Consider the following 24867-nt stretch of genomic DNA (forward strand, 5'->3'; position numbering starts at 1 on the left):
TTTTAGCGATAAAAGCCAAAGTTCAATTTGCCTTCTCAATTCCTTGCTGCAACTGCACCTCAACTTTTGATGTTCATTCACAACCGTATCCAGATTCCATTGTACTGCATTTTCTTGGAATTGTGAAACAGAAGCTTTTCTTGCAAAGCAATCTTTGAACGATACGTTTACGTCTTTAGTCTTCCTCACCCTCTGCCAATTTGCATGTAGCTCAGGCAGTAATCTTCCGATTATTACCTTTTTGATTCTGTGTGTTAATTTAGCCCAAGATGCTTTGTAATCCCTCAGCACAAACTGTTTCCTGGTTATACTTAAGTCATTGGTCCCTGTGTGAACCGTGACACTTGGATCCTTCTTCTCCCATTCCAAGCACAGAAGAGATGTCCTTAACCTTGGCACCAGGCAAAGCAACCATCGGGACTCTTTGACGTTGCTGTGGACAGTAGTATCTACTTCCCTAACAGTAGTATCCACAACTATTACTACATTTCTCTTTTCTCCTCCAATTTGAATGGTGTTCAGTGCCATAGTGCTTTGGGCAATTCACTTATCATTCCTTTGACCTGTGCCCTTATCTATACTGGGAGCATCAACCTAATATCTGTTGGACAAGGCTGCTGACTGGCACTCCTCCAAAGTTAAATTCTGGATCCTTTTACCTGCCTCACTTGCAGTCCAAGATGACAATAGCCTCATGGACAGAGCACCAGAGGTTTGAAGCATTTAAATACTAGTTCAGCATTCAGAGTCAAAGAGTTATGCAACATGGAAACAGATCCTTCAAACCAACGAGTTTATGCCGACCAAGTTTCTTAAACTAAGCTAGTCCTGCTAGCCTACACTTGACCCATATCCCTCTAAACCTATCCAAATGTCTTTTAAATGTTGTAACTGTACCTGCATCTACCACTTCCTCTGGAAGTTCATTCCTATTGGAAGAATGTTGTGAAACTTGAAAGGATTCAGAAAAACTTTTCAAGGATGTTGCCAATGTTGGAGGGTTTGAGTTATAGGGGGAGGCTGAATAGGCTGAGTGTTGGAGGCTGCTGGGTGATCTTAAAGAGATGTTTAAAATCATGAGGGACATGGATAGGGTAAATAGACAAGGTATTTTCCCTGGGATGGGGGAGTCCAGAATTAGAGGGCATAGGTTTAGGGTGAGAGGGGAAAGATATAAAAGGGACCTCAGGGGCAACATTTTCATGCAAAGGGTAGTCTGCAAATGGAATGAGCTGCCAGAAGAAGTGGTGGAGACTGGTACAATCACAGCATTTAAGAGGCATCTGGATGGGTATTTGAATAGGAAGGGTTTAGAGGGCTATGGACCACGTGCTGTCAAATAGGACAAGATTAGTTTAGGATATCTGGTTGGCATGGACGTGTTGGACCAAAGGGTCTGTTTCCATGCTAAATATCTCTGTGACTCTAAATGAACCACCCTCTTTGTGAAAATGTTGCCCATCAGATCCGTTTTAAATCTTCCTCCTTACACCTTAAAAATATGCTCCTTGATTTTGAACTCCCCCAATCTAAGGAAAAGACCTTTGTTATTCACAGTATCTATGCCCCTCTTGATTTTATGAACCTCTATAAGATCATCCCTCAATCTCCTACGCTCCAGTGAAAATAAGTTCCAGCTTATCCAACCTCTCTTTATAACTCTCATCCTCCAGTGCTGGCAAAATCCTGGAAATTTCTTTCTAAGCCCTCTCCAATTTAATAGTGTTCTTCCTATAGCAGGGCAACCAGAACTTTACACAGTACTTCAAACGTGGCTTCACAAACATTCTGTAGAACCTCAACATGATGTCCCAACTTCTATACCTGAAGGTCTTGGCAATGAAGGCAAATGTGCCAAATGCCTCCACAAACCTACTAAGCATGTCTCCTAAATTCTCATCCAAATCGTTTATATAAATGACAAACAACATTGGATCCAGCACCGATCCCTGTGGAACACTGCTGGTCTCAGGCCTCCAGTCTGAAAAACAAATATACACCAGCACCCCTTTGACTCCTGTCATCAAGCCAATTTTGTATCCAATTGGCAAGCTCTCATTGAATCCCACGTGATCTAAATTTACTAATGCAGAACTTTGTCAAAGGCTTTACTAAATTCTATGTAGTCAGCATCTATTACTCTGTTCTCATCAATACTTTTGCTTACATTCCCAAAACACTCAATCAACTTTGTGAGACACAATTTCCCATGCACAAAGCCATGCTGACCACTCCTAATCAGTCCTTGCTCTCCAAATGCATGTAAGTCCTATCTCACAGAATCTGCTCCAACCACTTACCCACCACTGATGTCAGATTCACTGGTTTATGTTTCTCAGGCTTCTCCTTATAACATTTCTTAAATAAAGGCACAACATTAGTCACCCTGCTGTCCTCCAGCACCTCGCCTGTGGCGTAGATGATACAAATATCTCTGCTAGGGGCCCTGCAATTTCTACCCTAACTTCCCACAATGTCCTGGAATACACTTGATCAGTTCCAATAGATTTATCCTCTCTTATGTTGTTTTTAAAACCTCCAGCACCTTTTTCTGTAATGTGGATTGATTTCAAGACATCGATATTTATTTCCCCAAATTCCCTCGCCTCCATGTCTTTCTCTGTAGTAAAAGCTGACACAAAATATTTGATTAGTATCTCTCCCATTTCTTGTGGTCCCACACACAAAGGCAAACTTGAAAGATTTATCCACTTTTCATGACCTCAAGATGTGCCAAAGCACTTTACAGTCAATTGAGCACATTTGATATGTCACTATTGTAATTTAGGAAACATTGTAGTGAGTTTGCACATTGCAATCTCCAACATATGTGATAATGGTTAAGTTTTAGTCATGTTGATTGATATCATTTTTGTCACAACAACCACTCCCTCCAATACACATGAGTGCGTACGCATGCACACAGTTCCTCTTTAAAATAGTGTCATGACATCTATGTGTGTTGATTTTATTCTGAAATCTCTGGAGTTGGACTCAATTTACGACCTTTTGACTCCTAGGTAAGAATGACATTACTATTCTACACAGCGGCAGTCTATATCTTGTAACCACAAGTTGCTACTGATTATTTCCAGCATTATTTAGTTGGACTGGAGACAGAAACAAAAGCCATCAAATCAGTTAATGGGCCATATAGCTTAATTGCTGCATCTAATCCAAGTGTTTCTCAAAGTATTGTTTAAACCAGCATTGGGAGGGTGAAGGCAATATTGTGACAGGATAATAAGGGAGATTTTCCTGGGATGTGTTTACAAGTTCAGTCAGTACCTGTGAGGGCAGTTCAGAGCACAGTTCTAAAGGAAACCTGACTGATTTGCCTTCCATTTCCACCACTCAAGGGAAAAGTGGGTAGGTTTCTTTTGTCGGGTGAGGGTTGTTTGTGATCACTGTGTGCAGATCCAAGAAAGTCAACATTAATGCTAACCTCCCTGAAATATTGGAGAATTAATGTACTCATGGAAGAAAAAGAAACAATTTAGAGCTAATTAGACTTAACTTCAGTGCTGCAAATTGCTCATTTATTACATGGTTGTGTAGATGTGATATTTCTCCTGTTTCATTACTGTCCCAATCAGAGACTTGTAATAATTCGCCTACGTCTTTTGAGGCAAGATTATGTTTTAAATCAGTGCTCACCTTCTTTTTCCTTTCTTAATTGTAATTCTGAAACTAGGTAGCAGGCTTGAATTTATAACAATTTGAAGTTTTGATATTAAAAACCTGCAGAGACCTGAGGTTAGGAGGCATCGAGTCCACAGTACTGTATGTTTCATGTGGACTGTTTGTTATGGAATCGTCAGAAAGTTGCAGGACGTTTGATTGCTCTGCTTCTAATTCCTTGCATTTGCCGCACTTATGTGTGTTACTAACAAATAGCTTTTGCCTCCTGCTTTCTTGCTGCTTGCTGTCACAGCTTGATCTGGAGGGTAATGTTGGTGTCTTCAGTTGTTCTCAGACTGTAAGTAATTCTTTTTCCTGACTCCATCTTAAGCAAATTTTACGCCTGCCCTGATTGATGTGTCCTGTGTTTGTCTTCTGTTTCAAGATCACATAGTTTTGAAAAGTACCAGTTTTTTTTAAATAAAGAAACATGAGCAGAGAACAAATCATATTGTTTAATTGTTTTGTTTCTAATGCTGTTGCAAAGGTTGGTGCAAGTAACATTGGACTTCTCTGCCTCTACCTAGTTTACCAGTTGCTAAACTGGCACGTCAAAGAATAATTTCTTGTCTTATACTGAATGGCAGACCAGGAAGTCTGGCTTCAACTTTCACCTGTCTTGGAGGTTTGTCCCAATATGTATGAACGGATTGATTAAAATAATTGTGAATAATCACCAAAAATAAAGACAAAATCATAGAGAAATCAAATGAAAGGTATAACAAGGCAGTACAATTGTGCTATATGGGCAACACACTGACAGTTCATGTTGCAGGGCAGGGATGGACACAGGTTTGAACTTCTGATCTGGTGGATTCCTGAGCCAGCAGCAGTGGGGGTAAGTAATGGGAGAGACGCAACTCAGTGAACCCGATGCCGCCTCACCTGTAGGTGCATGAGAACAGGGACACAATCTGAAAGTGCGTGCAGTTTACTCTCCGTTTTGCAAGCTTAAAGCTGATAAGAAGCCCACTGGGGTGGATAATAATAACAAAAATATTGTTTTTAAAGATGTAATATTTCTACACATTCGTTCAGGGAAACTGTGCAATGAACTTGAAGAGCTGTACAACATTAATGGTTCTTCTTGAATTCATGCTCTTCTGGGATTAACCATAATTAAATCTGCTTATATTTTTCTTTTCTCTTTTTGCTTTTTCCAGAATAAGAATAATGAATCTTTTATGTTTTTCAATGAAAGATTCTTCTATTCTCCCTTTTTACATTATTCTCATTGTAATGTGTATATATTTTTAATTTTATTCCTTATTTCTCTTAAACAATTATATTTGATCCAGTCTATTTACAGAGGAAGGTAGAGGCAGGACTGAAATCTGTAGTTCTGTCCTTTCATGATGTTGCTCAATCAGTAAGTGGTAGAGCTTCACAATCTGGGGCTGTTTTGCTACCCTGAAGGCATTCAATTAATTATGAACTTCTGTGCAAATAACTGCATGCATTTTGCTCGTTGTTAATTTTAAATGAGATCAGCTAATCAAAAACAGTTCATGAAAGTAATAGATGTTGACATAACTTGCAGAGAAGGATTTCTTTTTAAAGCTTACTTTCAATATAATTTTCACCATTGGCAGCCATCTTTGCTTGGGATTCAGACTTCTATTGCCTCTCGTAACTTTCCAGAGGAGATTAAGAGTCAAGTAGTGTGGGCATGGAGTCAAATGTTGATCAGGCTAAGTAGCTTCCATTCCATTATGGAACATAGTGAAACATTTAGAATTATTTAAACATATCTTGGGTTTTTTTTGTGTGCATCAATGCAAAAATGATGAGACCTTTTATTGTGATGAGGATTGAACTCATGACTTCTAGGTTGCTGGACCATCATGCCTGTGCTTTGGGTTTCCTGCGCATTTATCTCTTCTATGATAGTGGAGCCGTGGCCTTTGTTCAGCAGATTAATATACTCGACCCTGGATAGGCCAAGCTATTCTGCTCAGTGCACCAAAATTGCTGATAATACTTATGACCTCTGTGAATGGAATAATCAATATATAATTGCCACTTTCATGTGTTCCTAGTTTTGACTATTCCTTCCCAACTCTGCAAGATAAAAACTACAAGGAACTGAAAAAGCAGGCCTTACCACTGCTTATTTTTGTGGTTCAAGGAATTGTGTTCTGAATAGATGTAAAACTGGCAATCAAACTGAGTAGGAGGGAAGCAGTTTCACTAATGTTTATACATCTTAGTTTCATCCCTTTGGATTTCATATGGATAAATAAGTATTTTTCTCTTGCGAGATAGCAGTTACCAATCTTGCAGACTGTGCTGCATCGATGGGGAGTTGTAATGTTACTGGAATAGTAATAAAAACGCCCAGGCTTGGTTCAAGTTCCATCATGACCGATTGTGAAATTTAAATTATGTGAAATTTGGAATTAAAAGCCGATGTAACCATCACATATCATAAAAGGAGATGGTTCACTAACGCCCTTTAGAGAATTAAATCTGGCATCCTCACCTGGGTTGATCTCCATGTGACTCCAGACCCACAGCATTGTGGTTGACTTTTGCCTGCTGATTGAAAGGCCCCAGCAAGTGACTCACATGAAAATGTGACAAAACCTAAAAGAAAGGAATGAAACTCGATAGAACACTTGAATTACACTTAGTAGCCGGAAATGACAACAGCAAACTAAGCCCCATCAACCCTGGAAAGTCATTCTTAATAACATCTGGGGGGCTTGTGCCAGAACTGGGAGACCATGCATCAATGAAGAGTACAACATGGCATGCCAGGCATTCATGCTACAAAAAAAAGGATGAGTCAAACAACAACTGTCACATTTGTTCTAACGGAATGATACTCCGATGACAATTTGGCTGCCAATACTATCCCTGAATAAATACTAGAGTTGACGAGACAGTCTGGAAGGAGTTGTCCTGGGAGTCTTTTAACATTGGCTCCAACTCTGTGAAGTTTCTTAGTATTAGGTCAAACATGGACAAGGAAACCTTCTGTTTGTCACTTACCATCCCTGCTCAGCTAATGAATCAGTTCTCCTCCATGTCGAGCACCACTTGTAGGAAGTACTGATAGTAACAAGGGTGCAGAATGTGTTCAGGTTGGAGTGCTTCGATATTTTTCACCAAATGTGGTTCTGTGGCACCACAACTAACTGAACCTGCCGAGTACCAAACGTCATCGATGGTAGACTGGGTCTGTGGCAGTTGGTGCAGGAGCTATCAAGAGGGAAAGGTTTTCTTGACATTCTCCTGACCAATCTGCCTACCACAGGTGCACCCATTACAGTATCAGCAGGAGTGACTACCACAGCTTCATTTTGGAGACACAATCCCATCTTCATATTGAGGATACTCTCTGTGTTGTTTTGCAATGCTGCAGTATTAAATGAGACACAGCAGATCCAGTAAATTAAAACAGACCATCAATGAGATACTGTTGGCCATCAGTGACACAAGTATATTCAACTGCCCTTTCCCTGCTCTACCATAAGCATAAAGCCAGGAAATTGACCATGCATCAATGAAGAGTACAACATGGCATGCCAGGCATTCATGCTACAAAAAAAAGTATCAATCTGTTGGATCAACAATGCAGGATTATTTTCCGCCGAATAGTGGAAGCAGCATGTAAGAAACGGGGATAAACAATCCCAGAAGCAGAACATTGCGTCTGAACTCTACAATCCTGCCACATCCTACCATGAATAGTGGCAGACAAAAAAAATTAAATTCAGGCGAAACCTCCACAAATATTCCCAATCCTCAGGTGGTGGAGGAGCCAAATACATCAGTGCAGAACACTAGACTGACACATTTACATCCATCTTCAGCCAAAAGTGCTATGTGAGTAACTCATCTCAGCCTCCCAGAGCCATGATGCCCATCAACAGTCAATTCATTAGTTTCACATTTGTATCAATAAACAGCTGAAGGCTTTGAAAACTATGGGCCCTGATGACATTCTGGCAATATTGCTGAAGACTTGTGCTTCGCCATCCTGACTTGGAATTATATTGTCATTCCTTCGCTGTCACTGAGTCAAAATTCCAGACCTTCCGAAAGTTAGAGTCTTTAAGAACAACCAGGAGCAAAAAAAAAACTTGCTGGTGACCCAGCAGACTTCAAGAGAAACCGATGTTGCTATTAATAGTAAACCACATCGTGGAAGAATACAACAGAAGTTGGTGCCCAAAGCATTTCAGATTTGCTGTAAAATGTTGTGCAGAAACAGAAGAAAGCAAAGGCAAAGATACAGGCTGTATCATGAGGCGTTGGTTTGAGAAATGGGTCCGGAGTCCAATTTGAACAGGTGGACTGATCAGTCAATTGAATCAAAGCCAGAAATCCTTGTACAAAAGAGGAATATAATCATTCAGGCTAAGCAGGCAATATTTTATTAGAAAGTTGCAATTCTGATTGGGTGTCACTGTCACAAAGCATAAATACCTTAAGGAAGGGCTGGAAAAATGAAAGTAATTTGGCTGGAGAGAAAGCTTGTAAATTCTGAGAGCAGAGGGCTTGGAAATTGATAACCAAGTCTCTGAGAGCAGATAAACATTGGGAAATTTAAAGAAGTGCAGGAACCCTTTTATTAACTGGTAACTATGGGACCAGGAATGAGCTGGTTGATTAAATATTCCAGAGAATCAGAAAATTTGCATAACTGCAGTAAAGTCTGAACAAGCAAAAGTTTGAGATATTATCATACCTTAAAAAAAATCTATGTAAGAACATCAACACACCTGCTAAAATCAATGTAAAACAAGTAGGAAGTAATAGAAATGTAAAGCAGCAGATGTATACATCACTGTTATATTTTCTTTATAGCATAAATGCTCAGACATTGCAGTAGATTGCAGTATTTTGAGGTCTATGAATTTTGCTGGCTTATCAAGAGTGCTGGTTAAAACAAAGTTTGCTGTGTGTTTCTCGTCTAATGTAAACATTTGTTGGGGAAAGAAAGGACAATATAGTAGGAGTGGATAGTGAGGCTGCAAAGGGTAGGAAAAGCTCCAGTATAGCAATGAAGTGCAAGAGAGCAGCTGTTACACATTAAAAGATCTACAATGAATTGTTCAATAGGATTGGTCAATTTTACTTTTCAGTCACAAGTAAAATGTCAATTAATTCAACCAAATGGAAAGCTAAGGTTGTTCAGAATAACGCCATGCATATGACTTCAAACCCCATGCTGGCTGAGGTGGTTTCATAGCCTGCTTTCTCACCTTGATGTTTAGTGATACCATGGTAAGAACTGTGATTAGAAATAATCATCAATAAATGAACCATGAAGACTTATGGAGAGAGGAGGAAATACTGTTGGTGATGTTGAATGAAAATATTTCAGGTTAGAACCAGGAGTCCAGTTTTTGATCTTGAAGTTTTCAGCAGGGTACAACAAACTTATTACACACTCACTGGAGCGCGACCATATGAAACAAACCTGTCCCAATAATATTGTTTACTATTTATTTCTGCAACTTTGGATTGTCTGTAATAATTACTTTTATTTTCTTTTCAAATTGTTACTTGTTAAATTGCATTTCTTTTAAACTGTGGATATCTTTTTCTCTCTCTACAGGAAATAGCAAATATCTTGGCCCAGAAACAGCTGCGTTCCATTATTTTAAGTGTAAGTCTGTGATAGGTATTGGGTAAAGCCGTCATTTATGCCTGAACAATGATTGCATGCTTTATTAGAAAACAACAATCACATACTGCTTTTAACCTTGCGGAATATTCAAAGATGTTTCAAGAAAGCTTGATCAGATAGAAGTTTAAACTGAGTCAAAGAAGGAAGTCAAAGAGAATAGGTTTAAGGAAAGTCTTCAAGAAAGAGGTAGAGACTGACAAGTCGGAGAATGAATTCCAGAGCTCAGGGCTGAGAAGCCTAAACATTTGGCTGCCATGAAGGATGCACAAAATGCAATAGTTGGAAAGACCAGGGCAGTGACTTAGACATCAAAACAAGCAGGAATTCCGGTTTTGGGGAGATGAGCAACTATAAACACTTAGAATCATAAAGTCATATAGCATTTTAAATTTAACACACGCTTTGGTCCAACCAGTCCGTACTGACCATAATCATGACATGAGCTACATGAGCCCCATCAGCTTGCACTTGGCCAATGTCCGTCCAAACATTTCTTATTCATGTACTTATCTAAATGTCTTTTAAAGATTGTAACTGTACCCGCATCCAACACTTAGTTTGGAAGTTCATTCCACACATGAATCACCCTCCATGTAGAAACATTTTCCCTCATGTCTTTTTTAAATCTTTCTCCTCTTACCTTTAAAAATATGTCCACTAGTTTTGAACTTCTCCACCCTAGGGAAGAGACCCCTGCCATTCACTTTTTCTATATTCCTCGTGGTTTTATAAACCTCTGTAAGGTCACCTCTCAACCTCCTATGTGCCAATGAAAAATGTCTCAGCCTTTCCAGTCTCTCCTTACAACTCAAACTTTCCATTCTCAGCAACATCCTGGTAAAGCTCTTCTGAGCTGAGTCCAGCTTCCTATAACTTCTCCTGACCTCTTAAAAAAGAAACTACTCAGGGAATTGTAATAAATTCAACTTCTCAAATCATCTTAAGTTGATTGAAAAGTGATAGGTCAGATTCCTGTAGGCAAAAAGATGACAAGATGCAATGAATATTGCATTCCTAAAACAAACCTTAGATTGTAATGATTGATTAATTTCATTGGAGGAGCTTCTTTGTATTAGTGCTATATCAATGACCACGTCCAATGAAAGGGAATCTAACATTCTTCCCTTAATATTAATGGCATTACCATCACTGAAACCCCACTATCAACATCATGGGGGATTTGAAAATAAAGAAAAATAGCAAGACCGTCTTTATGATTGAATACTGCCCATTTGTCTGGAGAGTGCAATTCCAATAACACTGAAAATGTTTAGTGCCATTCATGACAAAGCAGCCTATTTGATTGACACCCTATTGTCTTTAAACATTGATTCCCTCCACCACACTCTAAGCAGAAGGGTGTATCATCTACAAGCTACACTGCAGAAACTTACCAAGGCTGCTTCAGTATCACCTTTCAAACTTGCACCCTCTACCAGCTAGAATGCAAGAGGAACAGAACACCACCACCTACAAGTTCCATTCCAAGCCACACAGCATCCTGACCTTGGAACCATATCACTCTTTTTCATGTCACTGGGTCAAAACCTTGGTGCTCCCTTCCTTTCTATAGCACTATGGGTGTACCCTACCATGGTCTACAGTGGTTCAAGTAAGGTGGCACACCCCACTTAGTCAAGGGCAGTTACAAATGGGTTGTATGTCCCCATTCTGTAAACAAATTGAAACAAAAACTAAGGAATGCAAAGGTTCTTTTCCATACAATTCCCAGAGAGCTACGCTAACTGCCCCCTCCATGTCATTGATTAATTAACAATTAACCCATTGCTAAATCATAGAATCCCTACTATGGAAGCAGGCCATTCAGCCTGTCAAGTCCACACCACCCCTCTGAAGGCTATCCTACCCAGACCCACCTCCTTACCCTATAACCCTGCATTTCCCATTGCTAGCCCACCCCAGCCTGCACATTCTGGACACTATGGGCGATTTAGCATGGCCAATCCACCTAACCAGCAAGTCTTTAGACTGCAGGAGGAAACCAGAGCACCCTGTGGAAATCCGTGCAGTTGGCGTAAGGGTGGAATTGAACTCAGGTCCCTGGCGCTTTGAGGCAGCAGTGCTAACTGCTGAGCCACCTTGTCACCCAATGGGTGCTTCCATTTGTAATTTCTAGTCCTAATTATGTGCAGCATTGTTTATTCCATATCTACCACATAAAGGAAGTTATGGCATTTAATGCATGTCATTGATGTGGCACTCTGTGAGATATCATTGGAAATTAGCATCAGAGCAGCAACCTTTGGGTATTCCCATTTAATTATGATCTGTACTTCACCTAAAGTTGCTGTAGCATTTACTCATAAATAATGGCTGTTCATCTCACTGATATTTTGGTAACTACTCCTGGCTGGTAATAACAATTTTCACCTAACTGATTCAGCTTACCTCTGATATCTCCACCAGTCATTTCTTACAAAATTGTCTTCAAATAATTAGGTAGAACTTTGAACATTGAATAAGAGCCACACGTTTGAAAACAAAAATGAGTTAAATTAACTTCTTTCACAGCCTCTTGCTTTCACAGAAGGTTTAATCGTAAATTGTCCAATTTAACACACCGTTTACTCTATAGCCCCTGGAGCTGAAAATCCCAAAATGATCATTCCTGGTTTCTCATCATCTGCTTCTTCCCACTTGATGAAATTTGTGTGCTCCATTTTATCCCATAGCACTTCAAAAGGACAGAATATCAATTTCTCAGATTCAGGCAATACTGATTTGTACCCCAGAGTAATTCCATGGCCTTGCCCCATGTCCAAATGGTCAATTTTAGATTCAAGAACAGTACCTACAACGTGCTTTTCTTCACTTTGGAATGCCCCACAGGATTTTATGGTCTGTTAGCTGCTATTACCAGAATGGCGCAGGTTTATGGGGAATTAGACAGACTAAAATTTCACTTAGTCCTCTGGGGCGAATATAGGGAAACTAGTTGGATTTCTGCTCGAGATCATTATTCAATTGCTTCTGCTGAAAACTGTTGTGTGTCACTGTTAGGCTGGATTGTGATGCTACCTACATTTGAATAATCTGGCAGCACTCACTGTCTAGACTTGCTTGTGAAGAACATACACTTGTTTGACATACCAGACAGCAGATGGAGCTGACTGAGCCGGAGTTAATGGATGAGTGCACTCGAGAGAAAAGCGAAGAAATGTGCAGACGGAAAGAAGTGACTATATTTTTTAAAACGCAAAACTGCCGGTCCAGAAAGCATAAATAACACTGAAAGGGATGCAGAGGAGATTCATCAGGATGTTGCTTGGGATGGGGCACATTAACTATGAAGAGAGGCTGGATAAGTTTGGGTTGTTTTCTTCAGAGTAGAGAAAGTTGAGGGAAGAACCTGATTGAGGGGCATGGACAGGAAGAATATAAAGCAGCAGTTCCCTTTCATCAAAGGATCAGTAACAAGGAACATCATGTCAAGGTCAAAAATATGAGGTTTGTAGAGGATTTGAGGAAACCTCTTTTGAGCCAGAGATTGCCTAGGAGGGTAGTGAAGGCAGGAAATCTCACAACCTTTAAAAAGTAAATTAAAAAAAAAACCAAGAGAACTGCGTGTGTTGGAAATCATAAACAAAAACAGAAAATACTGGAGAAACTCAGCAGATCTGGCAGCACCTGTGGAGAAAAAGCAGAGTTAACATTTTGAGTTAAGTGACCCTTCCTCAGAACCAATTGTAGCGAAGAAAAGGTTGTTAAATATGCTAAAGAAGGGGAGGAGAAGTAAATGATAAGAAGAGATGGAGCTCAGACAATGAGAAAAACAGTTGGGTCGGCAAAGGAGTGGATAAAGATCAGTCTGGGAGAATAAATAGCTGCTAATGGGCCAGTTAGTGGCTGACAATGATTTGGTGTGTTTGCAGCCCATGTGATGACAAGGTAGACAAGCAGGAGGCTGGAAGGACACAGCAAACCAGGCAGCATCAGAAGGTGGAGAAGTCATTGTTTCGGGTTCTTACGCTGAGCTTAGCTGGAGCACTGCAGCAAGTCTGAGACAGAGATGTAGGCCAGGGAACAGGGTGGGGTGTTCAAGTGGCAGGCAACAGAAAGCTCAAGGTCATTTTTGTGGACAGAATGTAGGTATGTTGCAAAGGATTTGCCAAGTCTGCACCTCATCTCCCCAGTATCGAAGAGACCACATTGTGAGCAGCAAATACAGTAGACTAGTTTAAGCAACCTGGTCAACCACTGATTCACCTGGAAGTTGTAGTTTTGGGCTTTGGATGGTGAAGAGGGAGGAAGTCTACAATTACATGGGAAGGTGCCGTGGGGAGGTGTTGGGAGTGGGGAGGAATGGATCAACATGACCTGGAGGAAACAGTCCCTGCAAAAGGCTGACAAGGGATGCGTGGGAAATATGTTTCAGGTGGTGGCTATCTGCTGGAGGTGGCAGAAATGACAGCTAATGATCCTTTGGATGTGCATGCTGATTGGGTGGTAAATGAGGATAAGAGGGACGGTTCTGCTGTGGTCGAAGGGAGGAGAGGGGGTGAAGGCCAAAGTGCAGGAGATAGATTGCACATGGCTGAGGGCCCTGTCAACCACAGTGGTGGGGAATCCCTTGGTTGAGGAAGTAGGTGGACATTTCAGAGGTGCCCTTGTCAAAGTTGGCATCAAGAGAACTTTTGAGACAGAGGAACTGGGAAAATGGAATAGTGTGTTTATAGAAAGCAGAGTGTAAGGATGTGTAGTCAAGATAACTGAGGGAGTTTGTGGGTTTATAGTGAATAATGGTGGCCAGCCTGTCCTCAGAAATGGAAACTGAAATGTTAAGGAGGGGAAGGGAGAAGTCAGAGGTGAACCAGGTGAAAGTGAGAACGGGGTAGAAATTTGAAGCAAAATAAATAAACTTTTTCAATTCCAGATGAGAGGGGCAAGTAACACTGATGATGTCATTGATGTACCAGAGAAAGAGTTGTGGTTGGGAGTCAATGTTGGACTGGAACAAGTTCCATGCACCCATAAAGAGTCAGGTATAACTGAAGTCCATGAGGGTGCATGGTCACTCCTCTGAATTGAAAAAAAGTGAAAGGAGTTAAAAGAGAAGTTGCACTTAGTGGATAAAAGCAAATTACTGCAGATGCTGGAATCTGAAACCAAAAGAGAAAATGCTGGAAAATCTCAGCAGGTCTGGCAGCACCTGTAAGGAGAGAAAAGAGCTTTGACAAAGGGTCAGTTAGACTCGAAACATCAGCTCTTTTCTCTCCTTACAGATGCTGCCAGACCTGCTGAGATTTTCCAGCATTTTCTCTTTTGGCTGCGCATAGTGAGGATGTGTTTGTCCAGGCAGAGACAGATGGTGATGGACGAGGATGGTTCAGGCCTGTTAAAAATACTTGGATGAGCACTTGAAATGTTGCAGTCAAGGCTATGGACCAAGAGTTATAAATGAGATTGGTATAGATTTAAGAATAATTTTTGCCAGTGCAGTCTTGATGTGCTGAAGGGCCTCTTTTGTATTGTATGATTGTGCAATTCTAAGTTGATCCTATTTTAATTTGGGTGTTGTTCCTTGCTCATATGTTGCTCTCCAGTAGTAGTGTAACTGAGCATAGATTATGAATAGACTGCTGATCATTTTTTAAATGAATTCTTTCCGTACAATAGCATGTCATTCGTGGAACCCGAACCATTCAGACTGAAATGGCCCACCAGCTCTATGTTCTTCAAGTACTCACTTTTAACCTTCTGGAGGACCGAATGATGACTAAGATGGATCCACAGGATCAAGTGAGTATTTTGTTTTCAGTCTATGTTAATTGGTGAGGTCTGCACAATGATTATACCCCAACACTGTTTCATTCAGTGCCAGTCAGAGCTATGTTTGAAAGCTTCCTCATTGCACCAGCTGCTGTATGCTACTCACAATCTTGATCCACTGACTGCAGCAAATGGTTTGGAATTCAACTAACTCCAGCCTTCAAGTGCAGGGATGTAAAACTTAATTCTCGGAACGCGAGCATCACTGGCAAAGGTCAGAAGTCACACGGCACCTAGTTATAGTACACCAGGTTTATTTGAAATCACAAGCTTTCGGAGTGCTGCTCCTTGATCAGGTGAAGTGACGAAGGAGCGGCGCTCAAAAGCTTGTGATTTCAAATAAACCTGTTGAACTATAACCTGGTGTCATATGACTTTTGACCTTGTCCACCCCAGTGCAACACTAGCACCTTAACATCACTGGCAAAGGCAGTGCTAATTACCGATCGGTAATTATACTGAGATGATGGTGACGAGCTGCCTTCTTGACCCTTTGTGTTGCTTGATAGGTAATTGCAATTTCTAGTAAATGTTCCCCATGTTGTTGTGGACAGGAGTTATACTCAAACTCGGCAGGGTAATGACAATATGTAGTGACAAATTTCTATTAAAAGAGGAGGTAGAGAGAAAACAGACTGGTTAGCCTGAGGTCAATAGTGGAGAAAATGCCAGAGTTCTTAATAAAGTATTTAATAGCAGAGCACTTGGAAAACTGTGACAGGACCAGATGGAGCCAGCATGGATTTACGAAAGGGAAATCATGCTTGAGAAATCTACTGGAATTTTTCAAGGACATAACTAGTAGCATTGCTAAGAGGAAGTCAGTGAATGTGGTTTTCATGGACTTTCAGATGACTTCAGTTAAGGACCTACATAAGAAATGAGTGTGTAAAATGAAAGCGTATGAGATTAGGGGTAATGTACGAACATAGGTAGAGAACTGGAAGGCAGATAGGAAACAAAGGGTATGAATAAATGGGGTCTTTTTCCGAGTGGCAGGCAGTGATTAGTGGAGTACTCCAGGGATCAGTGCTGCGACCCAGCTGTTTACAAAATGTATCAATAATTTGGATGAGGAAACTCAATACAATATCTTCACATTTGCTGATGAGACAAAGTTGAGTGGGAGTGTGAACTGTGAGGAGAATGCAGAGATGCTTCAATGTGATTTGGACAAGTTGAGTGAGTGGAAAAATGCCTGGCAGATGAAATATAATTTGGATAAATGGGAGTTTTTACTTATTTCTAGATTCTATCCCAGATTTGAATTGAAATCACCTAGGTTATTAACCCGGGCCTGTGGATTATCAACTGTAGTAACAGAACCATTATATTTTCATTTCCAAGGTAGCACAGAAAAGAAAGCCTTTAATTTTTGGTAATATTTATTAGGCATTCTTGAAGAGGAGAGTAAATAATGTTGGAAAATTAATTATGGATACACTTAGGTGGTGGAATCTCAGTACTTAAGCTATGCGGTAGAAATTTTCAATTGAATAAAAGATGGCCCATGTTACATGCGCTCTTATTTATTGCTGTGGTGAGTTACATAGAACTTAAAGCACAGAAACAGCCCATTCTGCTCAGTGCTCTAACCGATGTTTGTGTGCACAAACCTCCTCCTGCTCTATTCCACTCAACCCTAAAAATTTCTCATACTAATCCTTTCTCCATCATGAGCTTATTCAATTTCCCCTTAAGGCAAATACCTGATGGGGAGGCTAAGAAGGAATTGTTTCATTTGCGAGCTCTCAGTTGCATAAGCACAAATACAGATTAGTTCTCCAGTGAAGGAGACAGAACCACAAGAAATTGTGGCTATCATAGAATTGGTTTGGCAAGTAGGTTAATTTTTTCATGTTACATTTTAGACTGTCTTTCTGAATAAAGGCTTGTAGTGCATGAAAGTTCACTCAATATGTTAGTTTTTTCAACCCAAAAAACAGAGTCATTCCTTGCTATGTTGCTGCATTCTGTGGCCACCTTACAGGGAGATTTGATTTGGGAGACCAACATGAGTTCAGTTCCAAACAATTATCTGGATATCTTCATTGTTTGAGAAACAGAAAAGGTAAACCCTCCTTTCAGGGGTAAGCGGACAGACCTATGAGGAATGGTTGGGAAAACCTGGGATCTCTTCAGCATTGATAGGACGGTGAGAAAGAGGAGATCACTGTATCATGAGTACTAAATTATATGGACAGGATTGCAAACCATTGGTCAAAATTAAAACCTGGCTAGGGAGCAAAGAGACTTGAGTGTAGATGAGAAAAAATCCTCAATTAATATCAGTTAACGTTTCACACAAATCATCTAATGTTGTGATGGAGAAAGTGCAGCATTCTTTATTGGAAACGTCCAAAAGCCCCTCTCATGTGTGCTTATCTTCGTGGATAAAGTCATAGGAGTTTATGCTCTTTGACTCGTTGAGTCATTACATTTGTTTAGTTTTGTTTAATTAGTGATCTGTTTCTTGGTTCCTTTTACAGTCCCAAAGGGATATCATATTCGAACTGCGCAGGATTGCTTTTGATGCTGATTTGGAACCTACTAACAGTGGCAGTATTGAGAAGCGAAAGTCTATGTACACCAGAGATTATAAGAAACTGGGTTTCATTGTAAGTATGCACATTCATTGAAGAAATTCTCCAAAGATGGAAAACATTGGTTGTTTTAAGAGGCTGGGGTGTTTGAGAGTCATTTCTCTTCAATCTTCAAGCTTCTCTGTTCAGATTTCTCTACCTACTTACTTATTGGAATTCTTCAGAGTGAAAAAGCTGCTCTTTGATTTGATTTATTGTAGTCACATGTACCTAAATACAGTGAAAAGTTTTGTTTTGCGAGTAGTACAGGCAGATCAGAGCAAGCAATGAAATACATATCAATAGGGCGCTTTGATATCGCGAGGAATACAAGGTTACGGCTGCACAGGAGATTTGCAGAGCAAGATAAACATTATTTGAAGTTAGAAAGGTCCGTTCAACAGCAGGGAAGAAGCTCTTCTTGAACCTGTTGGTGCATATGTTCAAGCTTCCCAGTGTTGAAGAGGGAAATGACCATATTGCTAAGACCAGTTAGTTCAGTGAATTGTTTCTTTACTCCCTGCTAATTTTCTTAATCGTAGAACCATGTGCCACATTTTCTGGAGCACCAAAGATGCTATGAATCTTTAGTTCCTGTTGCTTATTTGTCTTGACATCCATAATGACGAGGTGTTGTGGAGAAGGCTTATGATTAGCTGGTAAATGGCTATGAAAGCTAGTCTGTCAGTTCATTAAAGTATCCCAGTTTTTCATATTGACCTTGCATCATTGACAAATCAGCGATCTGTTACTGTAGTTATACAAACTAGGAAAGTTTACACCAGGTAATCCGTGAAATCTGGAAATATTTAGCAGATCAGAAAGCAGTTGGATGAGAGAAACATAGTTAACGCTTTTCCAGAATCAGATGTAACCACTTTTAAGCAAGTATTGGCAGTGCAAAGTTAGAATATTTTCAATAAGCTAGCAATTTTATTTTAAACTTACAATTTTATTTCATTTATTAACAATGATCATGCCACAAAGCATTAAAACCCGTTATATTTTAAATATTTTCTAAAATCAACCTAATTCTGTAGGTGCTGTCAGACATGTTGTGCATTTCTAGCATTTGCTGGGTTTTGTTTTGTTTCAGAGTTCCAGTATTTCTAGTACAGTGTATTTGTTTTGTTTTATATGAGAATTGTGCCAGCCTGATTGATTCCACCTCATTTTAGTGGAATAGCTTAGCTTTTGTTTGATGAAATGGTGGGTCAGTGGCATGGTGAGAGTTAATAATGCAAATTAAGTTGCAAGTTTAAAATTAAAACTTTCCGAGAGTAATAAGACTCCAACTGTGTGTCGTCAAAAACCTTTGGAGAAGAAACTTCGCTTCTAAGAATACCATATTAGTTCAAATTTGTTCCATAAATAAAGTGGTTCTAGTTTATTTTTGTAAGTTGCTTGTTTTCCTGCAGCTTATATTTCTATTGTTTTGTGGTCACATGCTTTTCATTCCTGTACTGGCTTTAATTTTTTTTAATTATGTCTCTGTATTCATTCTGATTATTCTAACTGTTGTATAATTTTTTTTGTTGTTTTATGTCAGTGCATTAAATGGTTTAATTTAACTTTTGTGCAGTCATTTTAGTTTTCCACGCACACTTTCTGATTTTGATTGCAAGCTAAAGATTACCTACTGGCAACGCATTAATGTCCAGCTGTTTTTGTGACTTACTTGGAGTTCTGAGATTAATTTTGTACTGGGCACAAATTCCTGGAGATGGATGAGTATCCAGAATTGGCATAATGGCTGTAGCCCAAGGGCAACATTTCAGTGTCTTTCTTCTAGGGACAAACTAATAGTTGTCAGTGTCATGCTGTGTGTAGTTGTCTGTTTCTTATTGCACAAAGCTTGTTTGGTGGATGACCTACATTTCATAGTTGCTTTTGTTTCTTTGATTTGCTGTTGGCTCATCTCATTTTAATGTTATAAGTTAGAACGTTGAACAGTACAGCAAAGGAATGGACCCTTCAGCCCACCATGTTGTGCTGAACATGACACCAAATTAAACTAATCCCCTTCTGCCTGCACTTGGTCCATATCCGTCCATTCCTTGCATATTTGTTATAACACAGAAGCGAACCTTTTCTGTCAATTAAACCAAACACCCAGAAAAGCTCACCTTGCCTTGAAATCTGTAAAAATATGAATGACAGAGAACTTCTAAATCCCACTATTTGAAGAAAATTAATTCACCATAAGTGAACATTAAACAAAACGACTATTCACAAATCCAAGCCCCCCCTTTCTCTCAACTGCTTACTATCTGACTCCAATTCCATCATAATATGCTGTTCCAACAAGACACTTATTAAAATTACAATAACAATCTCAAAACTCCACAGTCTGTGTCTTCTTCTGTGTCTTTTGACTTCCTGGCTGCTGATCTCCCTGGGCCATTTTCTTTCTTTTTACTGTGAGTATGTTTCACATGAAAAGGTACCTTTGATAGAAAGTGTTTTCTAATTTCTTTAAGAGTAAGATGTTAGATTGGCAGTTTCTCTCTCTACAGCAGTTGCTTTCAGACCAATTTCAAAGTGTTTTTATATGCGCCCCCCCCCCCCCGTCCCATAGCACATTAAGTTCTTATAATTTGATTAGTTTCCAGATGTCACAACAATAAATTCAAACTCAATTTGGTTTTTGAATCCTGGCCATAATTTAAACTGGTCAAATTCGAATTGTTGTCAAACAACAACTAATACTCAAGTATCCATTTAATAGCCAATTGTTACATTTGGAACAGCCTGACCTTTAGCTGGCAGCTGTGGCTATACTTTAAATTCAGAACAGCACTTTCTATCTTAAAGTGACCATACATGCTTTCGATTTTGTAACATGTTCATGTGCTTATCTAAAATCTCTTAAATGCCCCTATCATATCTGTGTCCACCACCACCCCTTGTAGCACATTCCAGACTCCTACCACGCCTTGTGTAAAAAATAACTTGCCCCTCGCATCTCCTTTGAACTCCCCCCCCCTCCCCCCGCCAACCTTAAATGCATGCCCCCTAATATTAGATAATTCAGGTCGGTGGGGGGGGAAGCTTCTGACTGTCAACCCGATCTATGCATCTCATGATTTTATGGTTTGAATCTGAGATTAACTTCATAAACCTGTAGAATTATTATGGCTGAAAATGTGTTGCTGGAAAAGCGCAGCAGGTCAGGCAGCATCCAGGGAACAGGAGAATCGATGTTTCGGGCATAAGCCCTTCTTCAGGAATGTAGAATTATTATGCCCATTGTATCTGATGGTAGAAACAGGGAAATTTTAAATGTCTTGTTTCTCCTCCTCTTCCTGAGGACTGTGTGTTTTTTGGGTATTCTTCAATATCTCACTCTGTTGAACCACAGTGTATGAAATGAAATATTGGTTGTTGGCTGTGTGGGAATAACAATTGGACCATTCTGAGCTTTTTAACATGAAGGGTATATGATGAAATGTAACCTCCCTCTCTCCCCCCCCCCCCCCCCCCCCCCCCCCCCCACCCCAACTTTCACTAAGCTGACGGCACTGCTTTCATGAGCAAGACAGAGATGTATGGGAAAAGGCAGGTGAAACATTGAAAAATGCTTTTATTGCAACAATAAGAGAAAAGTCAAAAAAGGTGCAAAATTTCTTTCAAATGGGCTTGAACCTGAACGTTGAGTGGTAAATATTTCAAAAGTTGGCTTTGATTTTGCAGTTAGTGATGATGGAATAAACAATTTTCTTCAGGTTCTCAGAACAGATTTGCACCAACTTGCCATCTGATCCAATGTTATTTCAGATCTGTCCTCGAGTTCACTGTTGTATGCTAAATCCTAGTTTCAAGTGACTGTGAACAAACTCCAAGTTAGAGCCGGAGACTCCAGAGAGTTCAAACTTACTTCACTTGATAGTGCTTGAGAAAGCATTTAAAACCTGCTCTGATTCATGGGTGACTATAGTCTGACCGTGATCCCATGACTTGACTCTTTGTGTGCCCCGAGCCTCAATCCACCCTCACCCACTTGTCGCTCCACACCCTCACCTATCCACATCTTCACCCCTCACCACCTGTCCCCACCCCACCCTCACCCCAGAACATTGCCAAAAACCCCTCTACTGTCGCGTTCTCCTTTGCCCGCTGTCCATCATGCCACCCCCCCCCCCATCCCTAATGCCTGACCACACGTCACCCTACCCACTTACTGTTTGGAATATGGCATCTCGTGCTCTAAAAAGGTGTGTGGCATGCCCTTCCAGGCTGATTCCACACTGCGAGGCGTCAGCTGGATTGAAGATGGACTCAGCTCTCTGACATCAGAACCTGAGCACAGAAATGTGGAATGTGACTTAAAGTAAGGAAGTTAGGTGTGAGTTCAGCAGTCCATCAGCAGGGATTGCTGCTCTCAAAAGATTAAGGACATCGCCTTCACTCCCTCTTACACCACCTTATGTATCTTGACTTCTTCAACCTACACTTCACTAAACCATTTCTCTTTCACTGTTTCTCCTGTGTAATCCACTTCCAACACCTTTTCCTAATGCTATTCCTACCTGCTGCTTCATATTGAGCAATGACTTTGTTGTGCTCAGCAGGTTACCTCCAATGATATATTTCTGGCTCCCTGCAAACTCTCTCTATCATGTGCTGCCTAAGTTGTCATATGTCCATGTCTCAGGCTTAGCTCTCTGTCGCTGCCGGACCACCTATTGGAAAGAGGCAAAACTTTGTTTGCCATTAACTGTTAGCAAGGCAAAACTTTTCAGGACTTGCCTGAACCTCAAAGCTCCATTTCCCTTGCTGCCTGATCATTCAACATGATTTTACACAACCTTGGTCTTCAATATACAGCTGCTTTGTTCTTGAGTGCATAAACAGTTTGCACGATAGAATGAAATTCTTCAATTGTCTCAGAGCTTCCAAAAGAGCTTTACCAGGTTATAAATTGCTTTTTGAAGTTCTGCCACTGTGTAAACTGTGAAACACTGCAGCTGGTTTGTACACAGCAAGCTCCCACAAAATGAGATAAAGACCAAATAATCTATTTTAATGATGTTGGTTAGGGAATAACTATGAGCCAGAGCACTTGGTGGGCTGTGGTGGGTCTGACTCTCCTGCTGTTCTTTGTATAATGTCTCAGGATCTTTCACATCCACCTGAAAGAACTGGTGGCTGCTGGATAAGTTTTCATCTCTTCCATGTGGCACATCTTGGTGAGGTGCCAGTCTGCATGTAATTCTATCTCTTGAATGTGAATTGAACCCTAGACTCAGGGGATGCTATGTCTGAGCCGTAGTCAGCAACCTTTAATGTGGGATCATTTTTTTAAAATAATGAACTTGCTTGGTTTTCTTATGACACATCACTGTGGCCATCACTTCCTGATGTGGGACGTGAACCTCAACCTTGTGTCCTGAGTGTGCCCTAAGTCCCGCTTGACTTTATGTTAATATATTTTCAGATTTATACTATTCATAGGAAAGGGGGCCCACAACAGTATGACCTTGTAACATTATTCCATGGACTTTTATGATATGCCATCTTTTAGACTCACTTAAATTCTGGAACATAGTCTTAAAATATAAATAAAAACCTTAAGCTGAAACTTTGATCCCTGTGCGCAGTTGTATAAAATCAATTGGAGGTAATATTTGACATTACATGCTTGACCTTTTGTGGTGAAATGAACAAGAAATTGAAGTACACATTTGACATTTCAATTTTTTGTTGTTGACATTTAAGTGTTTTAACAAGAAGACTTTAAAAATTACATCAAAATGGCATTTTTGAAATTTAGCTCGACTATGATGATTAAATCTGAAAATGAATAATGAAGTTTTGGAAAGTAAAAGAGCTTCACACTTTTACGTCTTTAAACAAATGCCTTTTTTTGTGTTGTTCAGAGTCATAGAGATGTACAGCATGGAAAGAGACCCTTCAGTCCAACTCGTCCTAAATTAATCTAGTCCCACCTGCCAGCACTTGGACCATATTCATCTAAGCCCCTCCTATTCATATACCTATCCAGATGTCTCTTAAATGCTGTAACTGTACTAGCCTCCACCACTTCCTCTTGCAGCTCATTCCACACAAGCACCATCCCTTAGGTCCCTTTTAAATCTTTCACCTCTCACCTAAATCTATGCCCTCTAGTTATGGACTCCCCATCGCAGGGAAAAGACCTTGCCTATTTACCCTATCCATACTCCTTATGGTTTTATGAACCTCTTTAAGGTCACCCCTCAGCCTCTGATGCTCCAGGGAAAACTGCCCTAGCCTATTCAACCTCTCCCTATAGCTCAAATCCTCCAACCCTGGCAACATCCTTGTAAATCTTTTCTGAACCCTGTCAAGTTTCACAACATCCTTCCAATAGAAGGGAGACCAGAACTGCACACTATATTCCAAGATTGGGCGAACCAATGTCCTGTATAACCGCAACTTGACCTCCTAACTTCTGAACCCAGTGGTCTGACCAATAAAGAAAGCATACCAATTGCCACCTTCACTATCCTATCCACCTGTGACTCTATTTTCAAGAAACTATGAATCTGCATACCAAGGTGTCTTTGTTCAGCAACACTCCCCAAGACTTTATCATTAAGTGTATAACTCCTGCCCTGATTTGCCCTTCCAAAATGCAGCATCTCCCATTTATCTAAAATAAACTCCATCTGCCACTCCACAGACCATTGGCCCATCTGATCAAGATCCTGTTGTGCCTTCTCCTCTGTAATATGGACATTTTTCAAGATGTCATCATCTATTTCACTGCATTCTATATCTTCCACGTCCTTCTCCACAGTAAACATTGATGAGAAATACTCGTTTAGGATCTCCCTCATCTCCTGCAGCTCCACAAAAAGGCTGCCTTGCTGATCTTTATTTACCCTTTTATCCTTAATGTATTTACAAAATCCCTTTGGATTCTCCTTACTCCTATTTGCCAAAACTAGCTCATGCCCCCTTTTTGCCCTCCTGATTTCCCTCTTAAGTGTATTGAATACAAACAGAGAAGGTGGTAAGGGGGCAGAGGGAGGAGGTGTGTGTGGTCGGGTTCCAGCATTACTCATCAAGGACAGTATTACGGTGGCAGAAAGGACATTTGAAGACTCGTCAACTGAGGTAGTATGAGCAGAAGTTAGAAACAGGAAAGGAGAGGTCACCCTGTTGGGAATTTCCAATAGGCTTCGAATA

The 24867-nt window shown here is 40.3% G+C and overlaps 1 protein-coding gene across 10 annotated transcripts in view; it reads left to right on the plus strand.

Moving 5' to 3' along the window:
* The window catches only part of LOC122564399 (engulfment and cell motility protein 1), a 319775-nt gene that overhangs the window by 161140 nt on the left and 133768 nt on the right, over positions 1-24867 (plus strand). For 8 of the 10 annotated variants that reach the window (XM_043719204.2, XM_043719200.2, XM_087978590.1 and 5 more), the window contains 4 exons: positions 3935-3979; positions 9251-9301; positions 14960-15082; positions 17602-17730. In XM_043719204.2, the coding sequence (XP_043575139.1) occupies positions 3935-3979; positions 9251-9301; positions 14960-15082; positions 17602-17730 (348 nt within the window). The remainder of the gene's footprint in view (positions 1-3934; positions 3980-9250; positions 9302-14959; positions 15083-17601; positions 17731-24867) is intronic. The other 2 variants (XM_043719205.2, XM_043719206.2) reach the window with 1 other exon arrangement.

Source organism: Chiloscyllium plagiosum, unplaced genomic scaffold (genome assembly GCF_037043375.1).
Source record: "Chiloscyllium plagiosum isolate Xiang-an unplaced genomic scaffold, Cpla_swu_hap1 HiC_scaffold_34, whole genome shotgun sequence".
Taxonomy (NCBI): Eukaryota; Metazoa; Chordata; class Chondrichthyes; order Orectolobiformes; family Hemiscylliidae; genus Chiloscyllium; species Chiloscyllium plagiosum.